This window comes from Thermobia domestica, chromosome 3 (genome assembly GCF_964235325.1).
Source record: "Thermobia domestica chromosome 3, izTheDome1.hap1.1, whole genome shotgun sequence".
Classification (NCBI taxonomy): domain Eukaryota; kingdom Metazoa; phylum Arthropoda; class Insecta; order Zygentoma; family Lepismatidae; genus Thermobia; species Thermobia domestica.
This window is the reverse complement of record NC_137456.1, coordinates 236,712,838-236,729,733: the sequence shown is the minus strand read 5'-3', so window position 1 is coordinate 236,729,733 and position 16,896 is coordinate 236,712,838. Positions and strand designations below refer to the sequence as shown.

General features: G+C 33.3%; 1 protein-coding gene across 1 annotated transcript in view; it reads left to right on the top strand.

The window, feature by feature from the left end:
* Positions 1-15,794, top strand: part of LOC145681597 (uncharacterized) — a 41,766-nt gene extending 25,972 nt beyond the window's left edge. The window contains exons 2-3 of the mRNA XM_081753222.1: positions 7,854-8,086; positions 15,252-15,794. Of these exons, the coding sequence (XP_081609348.1) occupies positions 7,854-8,086; positions 15,252-15,531 (513 nt within the window). The 3' untranslated portion in view covers positions 15,532-15,794. The remainder of the gene's footprint in view (positions 1-7,853; positions 8,087-15,251) is intronic.
* The last annotated feature ends 1,102 nt before the right edge of the window (positions 15,795-16,896 follow it).

The window sequence follows — 16,896 nt, the reverse complement described above, 5'->3', positions numbered from 1 at the left end:
AGGGAATTTTAACAAGCGTTTTCTCGAAATGACAAGGGAAGTGGGAAATATAAAAATGGTACCATGAAAAAAGTGTGGCTATTGTGGAATATGGAAAGGATATCAACTGAAAACTCCTAAATTGGAAAAACATAAACTGCACGTTAAATTTGAAACCAGAAATATACATATGGTTAAACCTATATCTTCAAAAAATTTGGGGTGGAATTCTACAACTTTGGGGAGAAATTTTCTCCTCCTAAGATGCCTGGATAAAACGCTTATAGTGAAAATTATCACACAATACTAAAGGTATTTCCGCTAAATATTTTATCACGTAGAAAAAAAGAAGTACTAAAAAATAATAATAAAACATAAAATGAACTATGAGGCGTTTAGGATAGTGCCATATTTGAAAGCGTAACTAAGTTGAATGTGGCAGAAACACATGTGGATTCATAAGGGGCTGCAGAAGAAGTAACTTATCTCTATGTATTGTGCCAATGCCAGATGTATTTGTATTTCAAGATTGCTCTGAGCGAGCCGCCAAACAATATGGCGGATAACACCATCGAGCCACAACAGATTTATATCCTCTGAATACACTTCGCATCTTCTTAGAAAATGACCGCCGATGAACATGTAAAAAAATTAGGAATGTATTTCACCATCAACTGGATAACAGATCTTAACAAAGAAGCTACTGTATAATTATATGGGCGCATGAGAGGATGATTTAAATTAACAAAAAAATGGCTACTTACCAATATATCCTCCCTTGGAGAGCCTACGCACTTTTTATGCGTTTCGGAACTAATAGCTGGTTCCTTCCTCAGTGGCAAGATGAAAGGGATTAAAACGGATAGGAGATAAAAGATGTAAAACAAGGAATACATACCACTAAATAAATAAATGTAATGTAGAGTCGATTCTGAGATGAACGAGCAAAGCGAAGTACAAAAAAGAGTGGACTAAATTAAAGAAAACGCGGTGTTTATGTTACGTCAATATTGCCAAATTGAAAGTAGGCATCAAAGGTAGGTACCCAAGTTCTATCAATATTGCCAGTATCAAGGTTCAATTCAGATTTGTATTTATACGTGATTCTTTAATCTCCCGTTGTTTTATTTTATTTTATTAATTAATTTATTTTGTTGTTTTTTGTTTTGTTTTTACTGAACTTATTACCTTAACCTGTTTTATATCATGTGTATGTTGTTTTAAATGAAGCGCCAAACCCGACATGCCCTCTTCTTGTGACTTTTTTGATTGTCAAACATCTTCCTTAATTCGAGTATTAATATTACGTTTTGTTTGGCCTATATATAAGGAGTCACATTCGCGTTGAACGTGGTAAATGCCTGACTTATTTAGTGGATTAACAAAACAACTTTTGAATCCGGTGAGATGTTTTTGTAGACTTTTTGGGGGGATACTTGAAGCAGATATGTTATGCTTCGCAAGAATACGTTGAATTTTTGTCGAATTCACCGGTAGAATTATTTGTTAATCTTACAGATATTGACACACCTAAGAAATTCTATCAGATTTTTAGGTTAGGTTTAAAATTTAGTTACCTTCCGCTTTTCATCCCATTGGATGAGATAATTTGCTCTGTTGAGAAAGCCATTGACCGTGCACCTGATATAAATTTCGCGCAATCTATTAGAAATGAATGTTTGGCCAATATCGATACATTTTTATATTCGCACAAAAAGGTAGGTCCACATTCAAAATCTAGATATGTACAAGGGCTTATTACACAATTTAGAAATTTCTTAATAAACATGAAATCTGGTGTTTAAAGGCTGATAAAGGGAATCAATATGTTATTATGTCAAAACAGAGTTATGCTTCTGGTATTTAAAAATAGCAGAAAAATGCAATTTTGTTTCACATCCCCGTAATCCATTACCACAGGTCATTAAGACAGTACAGTCGATAATTGATTCTTCTTCACTTTTAACTGACTTCGAAAAAGATGTGGTAAAAATACATGCACCTAGTCTTCCCATTATTTATGGCCTTCCGAAGGTGCACAAGCCCAACATTTCCGAGGTGCGCCCGATCATATCAGGTTTCAATCGTCCGGCTTATTTACTATCCAAATGGTTATATAAAAGAACTTAATAGTTACAATTGTGGTTTCAAATATGTTGTGAAAAACAGTCTGGACGTTAAAGAACAATTATCATCTTTTGTAAATGCCAATGCCATTTTACTTGCTTCCATAGGCGTTGTTGATATGTATCCGTCCATACCACTGGAACTTAAGTACACGATCCTGGTTATTACAAAATGGCGCATCTGCTTATGAAACTATTTTTTTTTTTTTATTACAATTACTTGAGGTCTGTTTAACAACCAATGTATTCTAATTTGAAAATCATTATTTCTCTCAGAATGATGGCTTAGCCATGGGTAACACATTATCCCCAATATTGTCCAATATTGTTTTAAATCAGATTGAAACTTCTATTTTACAGCAGGATACATTTAAATATATTAGATATTACCGTTATGTTGATGACATTTTAATACTTGTACGTGACGAAACTACACTTGTACAAATATTTGAACCATTCAACAATCAGCATCCTAGACTGAAGTTCACCGATGAACGTGAATCTGATAACTGTCTTCCATTTTTAGACTATATACTATAGAAGAAATAAAATCTTCATTATTTGAAATATTTTATTCATTTTACTGCAATCTTTTTTACAATATACGTATATGTATGTATGTAAAATTAGATGATTTAAAAAACTTTTAACATCTTAGTTTTATGTATGATTTAATATTTTTCCACACACAAATTGCGATTCATTTTTTCTTTCTTTCTTTTTCTTTCTTTCTTTTTCTTTCTTGCCTTAAATGCTACAAACTTGGCAAATGCTTCCTTGAGTCTTCCTACCAAAAAGGCTGCAGAAGCGTAAGTTCGTCTTTCCGAAAGAAGTTTTCTCAGGACCCCCTTACTCATATCAGTACGGAACGTGAGCCAGTGAAACTTCATACTTAGGGTAGGTTCCCTCTAGTCCGTATCGGCCCCTTACGCGTAAAAAACTGTCAAAGTAACTTAAGTAACTTCACGTTTACGTTTGATTGTCTCAGTATTATTGTAGCTTTTTTTTTTTTATCTGTTTTATACTACATATTTATTCAATACAATAAATATAATTTTGTCACTTATGGAGAGCTTTAAGGATCCGACCCGGGCCAAGGGCCCTCAACTTGGCCAGTCCGACACTAGGACGAGTGGTTTCTTCATTATTTTTTCCATTCTTGTTAACGGTTAGTATCACCGGGCAAAACATCCCATTTTTGACAAAGCTCAAATTCTTTCCCCAAGATCTCAATGGCTAAAGTTTTTATTTCAGCGTAAAAGTGATTTTTGAGATCTTTTAAATCTAGGGTAGCAATCATGAATATCTATCTTTGGATTCTGCAGCATCTTTTGAATGTAGACGATTTAGGTATGTCTCAAAATCTCAACGAAGTTAGAAATCCGTAATTCAAGCTTTTATACAGTAAAAGCTCTTTATTCGCAGGGTATATGTTCCATAAATATGCAGCGAATACAGAAACCGGGAATACGGAATGGTAATTTATATGGGATTATAGGGGATACGTTCCTAGGTGACAAAATAAAAAAAAAAAAAAAAACAAATACATATATAAAAAAATCAATTTATTGTAATTGAAGTTTTTGACCATATTGATTAATTATTATCTTCAGGCTTAGGCAATGGTTTGAAGAATTTTGTAATTTTTTCTTGCTTGGCAGTTTTTAAAAGCTCCTTCAATTCAGACTGATATTCAGCAGTGGCATTAGCAATTTGTCTCTTAAAAATAAGACTTCGTTCCATAGACGGATCAATTTTCATAAAGAAATCACTATTTTATCAAGTCTTGTTTCCATTTTGTACTAATACACAATAACACACTGAGCAAGGTTATGTGATAATATGTAAAAAGAAAAAAAAAAGAAAAAAACTCCCAAGCAGCCAGAAGGAGTGGAAGTCTGGTGAAGACACAGTTATTGTGTTGAAACTGTTACGGGATACTGTTTTTTACATATTATCACATAGCCTTGCTCAGTGTGTTATTGTGTATTAAAGAAATCACAAAGCTCATTTGCCATTCTTAAACCTTCACTAAGATTTTTCAAATTAAATGTCACGTTTCCAGTGCTGGTTGAAGCCTCTTCTTCAATGGGCTGTGAATTTAACATTTCCTCCAAGTCGGTTTCAGTCAAATCTTCATCTTGCGATTCAAGCAATTCCTGAATGTCACTTGATTCTATCTTTTCGAACCCATCTCGTCCTATTCCATTCGCAATTTCGGCTATGTTTGCAGTCAAAGTTTGAATTTGCACACATTCTTCGTCATTTTCCGCAGTCAGAGCAGATCACAGTTTTTTCCAGCATGACTTCAATGTGTGTGGCTTCAGTTCTTCCAATGATTCTTTTATGTTTACGATGCATTTTGCTATGTCAAATTTCTTCCAGCATTCCATAACATTCATATCAGGATTACATTCCATATTATCCAATACGATTTTGAAGGTTCGTCTAATGTAATAGAGCTTAAAGGCCTGGATTATTCCTTGGTCCATAGGTTGAAGCAAAGCCGTCGTGTTGGGAGGTAAAAATGTCACTTTTATATTTGGATGCATAGTTTCAAGTTCGCAAGGTTGACCTAGTGCATTGTCCAAAACTAGAACTGCTTTAAAGTCTAAATTCTGTTTTTTAAAATAAGTTTCAACTTCAAAAACAAAACAATTCCGGAACCAGTCACAAAAAATAGCGCTTGTAACCCACGCTTTCTTATTAGCACGCCAAAACACTGGCAGGTCGTCCTTGTTTTAATTTTTTAAAGCCCGAGGATTTAACGATCTGTAAAGCATCAGTGATTTAATGACACAATCTCCAGATACATTATAACATAGCAGCAGTGTAACTCTATCCTTTGCTGCCTTAAATCCAGGAGCAGACTTTTCGCTTTTAGAAATGAATGTTTTGTTTGGCATTCTCTTCCTAAACAGTGCAGTTTCGTCTGCATTAAATACTTGCTCAGGTTTGTATCCTCCATCAGCTACTAAGTTTGTAAATTCTTCTGGATATCGTTCTGCTGCAGCAGTGTCTGCAGATGCAGCTTCTCCAACGATTTTAATGTTATGTAATGATTGTCTCACCTTAAATTTATTGAACCAACCTTCCGATGCTTGAAATCCTCCATCTGTACATTCACCACTACAACTACCATCAGGTTCTTTAAAATGAGCGTAAAGACGCTTTGCCTTCTCCAGGACCATTGGACCACTCAGGGGCACCCTTTTTTGGTTGCGGTCTTCGATCCATAATGACAACGCCACTTACATTTTTTCTATTGCTGGATCACGAACAATTTTCGCTGACAGTGAAGTTGAAGCTACAGACGACCTTATTTTATCTTCGGATTTTTTTTATCGATCGTACAGTTGATTCGTTGACATTGAATGAGCGTGATATGGATGTAAACGACTCTCCAAGACGTAAATGATCAAGCATTTCTATTTTCACTTTAAGCGGTAACAGATTTTTTTCGTGTCGAAACTCGTTTCTCATTTTTTTTTAGTTAACATTACTGTATAAATTAGGAAGACAGTGGTAGAGACGTGTTACTCGATCACAATTTTTGTAACGAATGGAAAGACGAAACAATAAAACACGCAAAGCGGCTCTTACTAAAGGACGGAACGTCTAATAATGTGGCGGCATTTAAAAATATACTTTATTCATTGAGTAATAAGGTTGCTTTCATTCTATTTGTTTACATTCCCAAAAACACCGATCGCGGCGAAGGCGGCTTATGTCAAAGTCCGAACCAATACAGCGGCGATATCATTTAACAACATACTTTAGGCAAAATTGTAATAAGGTCTATTTTACATTTTATTAGTCCATTTGACGGCGTTTACAAAGGATATTGGGTTGGATACTTATTGGAATCCTTTTTATTATTATGTATGTGCCTACTGATTAGACCGCGAATAAAGAAATCTTTAGCCGCGAATATAGGAATTGGGTCGCATTTTTTTAATCCGCGAATAGTGAAAACGCGAATGAAGGAAGCGCGAATAAGGAGCTTTTACTGTATAACTATTCTGCGTTGCTTTCTGTTTCACTGCTCTTGCGTTCATCATCTATCATAACCTGAAGAATTGTTCTTTTAAAGATCAAAAAGAACGCAGAATAAGACTTTACAATGTTGAGAAATGAAGTATGGCGTGTTGTGTACACTTGAGTTAACGTCCACGATTTCGTATTATGCAAAATGCTGCTATGACTCATTTTACTCTTGAAGTTCATGCTGGGCCTGGCAAACATTTTCCAGGTGGTTCCTTGAGTTATCGTGGTAATCATAAGCATCACAAAATCTTAACCTTATTCCTTGCGATTTCGTTGGGTTTTTTATTATTATTATTATTATTATTATTATTATTATTATTATTATTATTATTATTATTATTATTATTATTATTATTATTATTATTTTAAACCTGGATTAAGGAAGAGGTTCATTGCACTACACCACAAACTTTGGATCAGTTGGGAATCGCATTTGGTATTCGATAACCAATATTCCACCGGATTTGCTGTCTAAATTAGTATCGTTTATTCGTAAACATTTGCAGAAATTCGTGGATAGAGTTAGTGGCTATGTAAAATTTTAATCTTGCATACGAATTGTATCATTCTGAGGCTCTCTGTCACTTCACTGCAGCCAGTTATTTATTTAAAAAGTTATAAGCAATGTTTAATATCCAATTATTTTCCTACCATCAATAATTTTACATTTATTTTTTTTTTTTTTCCATCAAATATTACATTTCTTGCTTCATTTACTTCTGGATTGTGAAAAAAAAAGTGTTCCAGATAAAAAAAAAAAAAAAAACAAGTACGGTAACTTCGGAAACTACCGGCCCAGGAAGAAAAAGTGAAAGGGGGACGAATTTAATAATACTCTTGAAGCATTCAGCTGTGACTAGTCTCCTCATGGTACACTCCAACCATAAATAAGGACCCAATAATCAATCTTACAATCTAAAAATGAAATAATCAATGTCCTGGCCCAAGATATAAAGAAGTTAATAGAAGAAATAAAAGGACTTGAAGGAAATACTACCAACGAAATTCAGTCGACCAGAGCAATAAAAAAACGCCGTTCAAATCATATGCTCAAATACTGTATCTCAAATCTCAGCCTGCCAAAAATAGATTTAGCATTTTAATTAATGAACAAATAAATGCGTCCTCTGACATGACGTATGATGATAATGTAAGGATATTGCTGCATCATCATATAGCAGAACAAGTTATCGAGAACTTAATATACTTAAATGAGTAAGAACGTTATGAGAATTCTTATCAAACCATAACAACAAAATGTAGAAATCCAAGTACTGTACAGGAATAAAGACAATTTATCTCTATTTTGTAATTATGTGGATACTATTTCAATTGTAGTTGTTACCTAGAAAGGGTTTTATTAAAATATATCTTCGTGAACAGTTCTCTTTCAAGTATGTAATCACATATACGTACTGTAACTCCTGCTGGCAGAATATTGAAAGTATGTTTTATAAGGATCGGTCAATTTATAAATTGCGTAACACCTAATAATACTTTTCTATATTCCTACATATTTGGTTGTTTCTATAAACTAACGGACACAAACTACAAATCGCTATTATGGACAGATTATCACAAGCCTAACATTGCCAGGTCCAACAAGACGACCAACAGTAGCTCTCAAACATTGATATGATAAGTAAGCACAGTTACTTATTTTATTTGTTTATTTATTTATTTATTTATTTAATTTTCCAGTACCTAGGAAAAGGACCATTGAACGCAGAAGCTCAACTAGAAGCAGAAAGGGAACTCGTTTCCAAATATGCAAAATTGAGAGATGAAGCAATATCGCTTTGGACAAAAGGAGTAACATTCGGCCAGACAAGAGAGCAGCTCCGAGCAAGTAAAGATCGCATGAAATTGATCCAGTGTGCCGAAATGTATCGCCATTTAGCAGAACGTCGTCAACATGAAGCCCGGCAAATAAGGTAACAAATTTTAACCTAAGTTATGGTAATTTAATTTCATTGATCACTTTCGCTCATAATTTAATTGAAGTAATATGCTTTTCGTTGTGCTCGATTTAAGCCATTTGCATTTCTTTTTATAGATTTGTTCGATGATTCATTCTCAAACGTCATCTTTATGACCCATATTTTGTTTACGGACGTTGCCAAGATTTTTTAAAAGTGAAAATAAACTAGGTTATCTTAAACCTAATGACTTTCATGTAGTGATTAAAATTTAGTATATTTGTAATGCATGGTTTTACAATCGAGAATAATCCAATGTATTTCTTAAAAATTGGTAAACATTTTCGTGTTATTAGGGGTACTATAATTATAATATCTTAAATTCTTAGTGCACTTGTTACAGTTTAAAATAAAATTAACTCTCGGATACCCATGATATTTTTTAACTCCAGATTCCCAACAGGGGTACAAGTGTACCCCAATGCAAAGTTTTGCAATTAGAAACCTCCTTATTTGTGGCATCGATAATATTGGTTGATATGTTAGTTTATGCTGAGTTGTGCTTGTAGTTAGGTTATGTTGGTTTTATTAGTGTAGGTAGGTTTAGGATAAATTTAGGTAGGTTAGGTTAGCGAAACGGAAATTTGTTTATATGCTGTAGAAATGTATTAGTTTCGTAAAAATTTTTGTGGCAGGAAAGGTTGCAATAATGCAATACTCGTATGAATGCAATATTGCAACGATATATTGCAATAGGCTTTAATATTACCTGTTCTTTATCTTGCTCTTTACAATAATAAAATATAACAATAATATACTTGAAACAAATATGGTAACATAGATACTCAAGGGAGCTACAAATGTGCTCCAGTGTAGTTTTAGCCTCATACGTAAGCAAATAAAAAACATAATTGTTATTGAGAGAACAAGTTTTCTTACAGTCCGACCCACAATGTAAAAAACGCTAGTCAACCTCGGGTGTCTGTGACATAAAATATACCTAGGTATAGTAGAACATATGCATGGGATACATTTGTACTCCTCTTGGATATCCGAAGGTTATGAAAACATACCAAATACATTTTTATCATTATACACTTTAATTCTCCTTCAGTTCTCTTACTCTGCTGATTTGAATACCAGCTGAAGTGGGTGAGACTGTAAATCGAACTTAATGAATTCATCTAATTTCTAATTTTTAAATTCCTTCTGACATTTCGTTCAAAGTATGTGCAGTCCAGTCCAGTATAGATTTGACTCGGAAAAACAGAAACAGCATGTAGAAATAATCCAAACTATGGCAAATATATATTGTTATTCATTTATTCTGAAAATTAAATGATATATTCGTTTTCAATCGATCACTCCTGTTTCTACAAGATTTTTGTATTTTCTTAACTGATTCAATTTTATATTTCGCAAATCTTGATAGTTGTATGTCTATATGTTTCATATAGAATAATACATACATGAATAATACACTCGTAATCATATTTACCTTTTAGTCCTTGTTGATATCTCACATTTTTTTCATTCATATACGCATAGATTATGATTATTATCAAGATTTATATATGTGAAACAAACCGATTCCCTTGTTTTTTATTTGAATCTGATCTCAAAACAATTACAAAAGAATCAAATGTAACATGACGTGTACTTGCGAGCCAGAAGAAAGATTAAATTTTTATTGCTTGTTGACTCACATGCCGAGAAATGGCAAGTTAATTTAATAAAGTACATTATCACACAGTGAAAAATCACGTTTTATTTGATCATCACCAATATCCGAATTAAGATTGTAGATTGAGGGGGAGTTATTCTATACATGTTTATTGTTTGTTGACATTTCCAGTGGTGTCATTGTATTGTATTTATTTCGTCCTTTTTTCATGCATTTAGCACTGTATTACAATGCATATGAAGCGTACACGTCATTTATAGATAAATACAAAAGTAAAAGAAACAATAATAGTGAAAATTACACACACTAAGTTAATAATTATGCCTTACATCTTACATCTTACTATTACACATTACATTTTACATGACATCATTGTTAAAAATAAAGGTAGAGTAAGCAATTATTACTTGCATCGTATTTAGAAATCTTCAAACAAATATCCAATGCTAAAAGCAAGTAATGACACCAATTTACTGTACATCATGTAACATTTTTATTCACTTAGCAAGTCATGTATTCCTCTACCGAGTAAAAGCAATGTTGTAATAAATATTTCTGGAGTTCCTTTTTACATTGAGCAACAGAGTCCTGAGTCTTTATATCTTTGGGATGTTTATTGTAAAGCATGATACCCGTGTATTTATACCCTTTTCCATATAACACTGTTCTGTGTTCTACAATAGAAAAGTTTTTGTTTGTTTCTTGTATCATGATCATGTTGTTGTTCTACTCGCGTAAGGACACCTTGTAGGTCTCTCTTTATAAATTGCAATAGATTTAAAATGTACAAACAGGGTACTGGAAGAATACGAAGTTTTTTAAATATTGATTTGCAGTGATCTTTTGGTTTAGCAGTTACCATCATTTTTATTATTCGTTTCTGTATTGTAAAAATTACTTTGGCCTTGTGTGTATTTCCTCAAAATATAATACCATATGTTAAATTCGACTGGAATAATACAAAGTAAATTATTTTTAAAGTAGACTCTCTTAAAACATTATTAAGTACTTTAATTGCAAAATATATTTGATTTAATTTTTTACTAAGCTTAGTTATTTGCACATCCCAGGAGCTTAGTTATTTTTATCTATCCAAATTCCTAAAAACTTAGTTGAGTTTACGTAGTCTATTTCGTTATTTTCAATTATAATGTTCACAGGCTGTGTATGTTTGGTGCGCATGTAGTGAAAATTGATTGCTTGTATCTTTTCAATATTTAATTTAAGCTTATTTTCTTTAACCCAGTGAGATAGTTTACAAAGGATTTCGTTTGCACTACCTTCAGCATCCTTATTTGTTCTACCTTTTACTATAATATTAGCGTCATCTGCATAAAGGGATGATTCTGCTGGAGCAATATTACTTGGTAGGTCGTTAATATATATCAAAAATAATAACGGCCCTAATAGGAATCCTTGTGGCACTCCACGTGATATTTCACTTTTCCCCTAATATGTAGTATGTAGCTTGGTTTGTATCTCTGTTATTGTATATAATTTCTACTATTTGCTGTCGAGTTTTCAGATACGATTGAAACCATTTGGACGCAGTGCCCCTTATTCCATAATCTTGTAGCTTTGAGAGAATATTTATATGTGACACTAAGTCAAATGCTTTGGAAAGATCAAGGAAAACACCTATATATTTTTTCTTACTATCTAAACTTTTAGGTACAATTTCTACGAAGTTATATATTGCGGTTTCCGTTGATTTCCCTTATAGGAAGCCATGTTGCTCGTGTGTTATTAGATCATGTTTAAGTAAAAAGGATGCTAGCCGGACATTCATTGTGGTTTCTAAGATTTTTGAGAAAGTTGAGAGAAGTGAAATAGAATTTTCAAGCGCTGATTTGTTGCCTTTTTATATATTGGTTTTACTTTTGCAATTTTTAATAGATTAGGGAATTCTTGAGAACGACATATTTGTGTGAAAACACAGGGGGTCAGCAATATATTAAATGTTTTTCTTTATAATACTTGACGGTATGCCATCTACGCCAGCTGATCATTTACTTTTCATTTTCTTCACTACTTTTATTATTTCTGCATTAGTAGCTGGATGTAGACACATTGTATTGTTGCAAATTTTTGAGAATGTTTTCGAAGTGGACAATGCTGGATCATTATTGTACGTTTGTGGTAAGCTGGTGTAACAGTTATTAAATAGGTCAGCTATTGTACGAGGATCTTTCTTTCTGTTGCCATTTTTAACTATCTCTAAATTACCGTCGTCATTATGAATGTTTACACTTAACTTGCGCTGCATTAGTTTCCACAACGCCTTCGACTTGTTATTTGATTTTTTAATCATTATGTTATTGTGTAATTTTTTGCTGCTTTCAGAACTCTTTTATATATGTTCTTGTATCTTTTTTAATATGTCTCTGTACATGTTGATAGATTTCCTCCTGTTTTAGCCTTGTTAAGAAGTCTCTTGCTATTCTGATCCCTTGTGTTACCAAGGGTTTTGATTGTTTTGTTGAAGTTACACATTTTACAACAGGGAATGCTAGATTGAAATAGAATCTTATGATGTCAATGAAGTAACTGAAAGCTTCGTTAACCTGGTTATATATATAAAACTCGTTCCAATTTTCTTCCCTGAGAAGGTGATTAAAATATTGTGTATTTTCGTCATTAAATTTTCTTTTGTACATTACATTACTTGCTCTTGAATTACAGAAACTTTTATTAGGAGTAGCATGTATGTCGAGTACTTGGGCAAGGTGGTCTGAAAAAACACTGTTGGAGACGTCTACTGTGTTGTAGTTAAGATGTTTGCTCACTATGAACTAGTCAATTGCACTTTTAGAGTATTTTGTAATATGTATGGGAACTTTAACAATTGCGTTCATATTAAATGAATCTAGAAAAAGTTCTACCTCGTGTTTTATCGGCTCTAAAAAGTCTATGTTGATATTCCCAACAATTACGACAGTCTTCTTGATTTTTAGAAAATAATTTATTATGGTATCCATCTTATTTATAAAGATTTGTATATTATTGTCAGGAGTTTTATATACACATACAATTACAAGGTTCTTGCCGGTTCACCCAACCCGACCGTTAAAATTTCTTAGATAATTCTCTAATACTATTTTTGAGAATCTACTACATCTACATTCTTCTCCGTTCCAGTTTTTAAAGAAACACTTAAGACATGCTGCTTAGTTTCTTGTCAGAAACGTGAACTTTGCGTTGTGCCGACGCAAACCGATACGAAATAGGAACATATCGTTGGTCCAATGCCAAAACCGCGAATGTGCAAATTTTGCTATTTTCACCTAAGTGCAGTTTCATGTTCTTTAGGGCACACAGATTCCAATACCAAAGTCCTATTTGTGAAATATGACTATATTAGAAGTTATCGTCAATTCTTAAAGCATAAACCTAAGTCTATATGCTGATTTTTCGAGGTAAGTTGAAAATTAAAATGCTTATAGCTCAAATTTAGCACATTCGCGGTTTTGGCATTGGATCGACGATATTTTATGTCTTGGCATAAAACACAAAATAAGTCAACTTGCTATACTAATTACGGAACCGGTTGATAAAAGACTTGAATGACATTCCTGATTCTATCTTATTTGGGAGATTTTTGGTTGATCAAGATTTCGTCAAAGAATCTTGAGGGCACGTGTAAGGTATCAACCAGATTATGGAAACTGTATTAGTGCAATTCAGCACTTTCCAGTAGTATATAATCCTAAGGTTACTTCCTGAAATAATAGTGAAATAGGTAGTGAGGAATAGAGAGGATCTGAGATCGCAGAGGTATCTATTCAGAAATGCTTTGAGAAAACTTGGTTTCACGAACTAGTACGATTACTGTAATCTTCAATGTATTAGAAGTCTGAGGTTATTATTCTGGAGAACATTGAGGCTGAATACGTTGTTTCCATCATCAGGTGATCTATATGGCGTGAAGGTATGTACCTTTCAATCAAAAAATTGCCTACGCCAATTTAAAGCCTGATACACACATCCAAAATAATATCATACAGACATGCTACACCAACAACTTAAAACACACCAAATTCAGTTTATTATGAATACATATTTACTAATTCAATGACTTGTTTTCTATTTTTATCACGGTTCTGTTTGGCCGTTAAACAAAATCGGATTGTGGTGGACATCCCCAAAACATCAACACCTCTCGCTTGCACATCATAGGTGCGTTAAAATGTACTGTTAATTCCAGATACTAACAGGTGCAATCTGGGTTACCTACCACACTCTAATAGCTACTTTCTACACAATCTTGATAAAAGAAAACCTAGGTTCATGTGGTGGAGATTGCTGTTTATCACATTCCTAATAATTTTACGTTATTAGTACATGTACATTCTTCATGATTCTTGGATATCTGAGGTAGTTGATGTGTTGTCCTGTAAGATAAATGGTAGTAGAGACACTTTGTTTTATCTGCATTTAGTTTTAATTTATTTGCAGAAAACCAGTGCATAAGTTATGATGTTAGATCAATGACTTCTTGCAAGTTATCTCTGTCTTTTTCAGTTACAATTACTGTTGTATCATCAGCAAAAGGAGTATATTACCATTTTATCTTTCTATCCTGTTCCTGTGGCTCTCATCTGCTAGTTTAACGGAGGTTGAAAAAGAAAATAAATAAATAAATAAATAACCCTAGTTTATAACATTTTCCGACCCATTCTTTATATTTAAAATAAGTACTACCAACTTGCTTAACCTCATTCCCCTTGAACATTCAGGAGTTTTCAACACACATTATTAACATTTAGCAGGTTACTAGATATCAAATAATACTTTTGATAAAGTGGATACTTTCAAATATCTAGGATCAGTATTCACAGATGAAAACCATATTAACGAAGAAATTAAATGTCGACTAAAATCAGGGAATTCGTGTTATTATTCAGTTCAAATCTCTTGGCGTCGCGAATTCTGTCGAGGAATTTGAAGCTTATGAAACTATAATCATGCCGGTTGTTTGTTCTGTATGGGTGCGAAACATGGTTGCTTATTCTAAGAGAAGAGCATAGACTGAAAGTATTTGAGAACAACATCCTAAAACGAATATTCGGACCCAGAAGGAACGGAAATGGAGAATGGCGGAAACTTCATAACAAGGAACTACATAATTTATACGATTTACCAAATATTGTTAGGGTCATTAAGTCTAGGAGGCTCAGGTGGGCAGGTCATGTAGCCAGGATGGCAGAAAGTAGGAACGTTTTCAAAGTCTTAACTGGAAGACGAATCGGAAAATGACCATTAGAAAGACCTAGGCGCAGATGAGAGGACAATATTAAGATGGATATCTCAGAAATAGGAATACAAAGTAGAAACTGGATCCAGTTGGCTAAGGATAGAAGTCAGTGGAGAGCTTTTGTGAACGCGACATTGAACCTCCGGGTTCCATATGCCATAGAGTTAATTAGTTAGCAGGTTACTAGAGACATTTTAATTTATTGTGATCATAATAATGAAAACTTTTTTTGTCCTTTCCAGGATAGCGACCAAGAGTTTTGATGACCAGAAAGCTACAAAAAGAAGTTTAACAACAACTATTCTGGATTTTTGTTGGTGTTTTTTGATTCTCCTTTCGAAGTGCATAGGACAAATTGCTTTAGGCTTTATAGGTCTCATAGCAGTGAGCAATCCGTGTGCTAGCTACAGACTTATTAAGCACTTGTTTTTCTATTTTCTTGGCTTTCCGGGCAGTTACACGCATCCTCCAGATCTTGTATCGCTATTGGCTCAATCTGATTACACACTTCCATATTATTGAAGAGAGGGGAAAATAGGAAGAGGAGAGATATTAGCTTATATTAGATTTTTTTTTATATACATAATGTTTTCGTGGGATAACAGATACAAAACGGTCAGATTAAGTTTTCGTAAATATTATTTGGAATACTGTTTATATGGAAAACTGAACTTAAAAGTATAAAGTTTGATAAAATGATTGTTTTCCGTAGTTTTTACTATTATTATTAAAAACTATTCAGATGTTGAAGTATGAGAATATTAGTATTTCACTAACAACTGAAATCTGAAAAAAAAAAAAGAATAAGTGTCTACTTGTTAAGATTTTATGATAAAATAACATATTTTACGTTAGAACAATTTTATATCTTTATTCATTTAATGTAAATAATTTACTATGTTACAAGGCATGTTAAACTATATTATTCACAGACAGAACAAAGTTAAATGCATAATAATGTTTTGACATAAATTACTAAGAAAAAGTAATAACAAATTAAGTTTATTAAAAATCAATAAAACAGTCTTATTTCATTTTATCTTACTGTACCCTGTGTACGTGAGTGAATGTAATTTCTTCAATATTTTGGCTGAAAATTATCAAACTTGATCACGAAGATAAAGTAAGGATGTTTTGAAGCTTCAGGGAGAGAAATGATCAGAGAGATGATATTTGCAAATTTCTGCCCCAATACTTGTCTTAACAATTTCAAACTTGAACCGACGAGAACTAACAAAATAATAAGGACTTACAATGGACGTTCAAACGAATAGGTTATTCTATCTATCTATCTGGTCGGCGCTACAGCCCTTGAAGGGCCTTGGCCTCCCTAACCACTCTCCTCCATTCTTCTCGATTCTCTGCCTTTCTTCTTCAGCCTCTAATTCCTAATTTCTTTACATCCTCTTCTATGTCGTCTATCCATCTTTTTCTGGGCTTGCCTCTTCTCTTTCGACCGTCTGGTTTCCCTACAAACACTTTCTTAGCAGTTCTACTTTCCTGCATGCACTGTACATGTCCTGCCCATCTTAGTCTTAACGAATAGGTTATTAGCAGTGACAACTCTGGAGGGAAGTCATATCTATAAAATTTGCAATTTTATCGCTAGAAGCTAGAAAAAGGTAATTTACCTAATCTTCTATTTCTTGTATACAAGATTTATTATAATACAGAATTTACACAAAAGATATCTGAAATTTCATGCACTCATCATACAACTCAGACGAGAAGGGTTACATTATGAAAGTAATGCAATGAAAGGATACGCTTTTTTTTTTTTTTTTTTTTTTTAATAGGAGATTTCGATAATGTGCACCTCCACTGGCTGTGAATATGTCCAACTGATATTCTATCTTCTGCTATGTTCTTAGCATCATGTTTGGTATG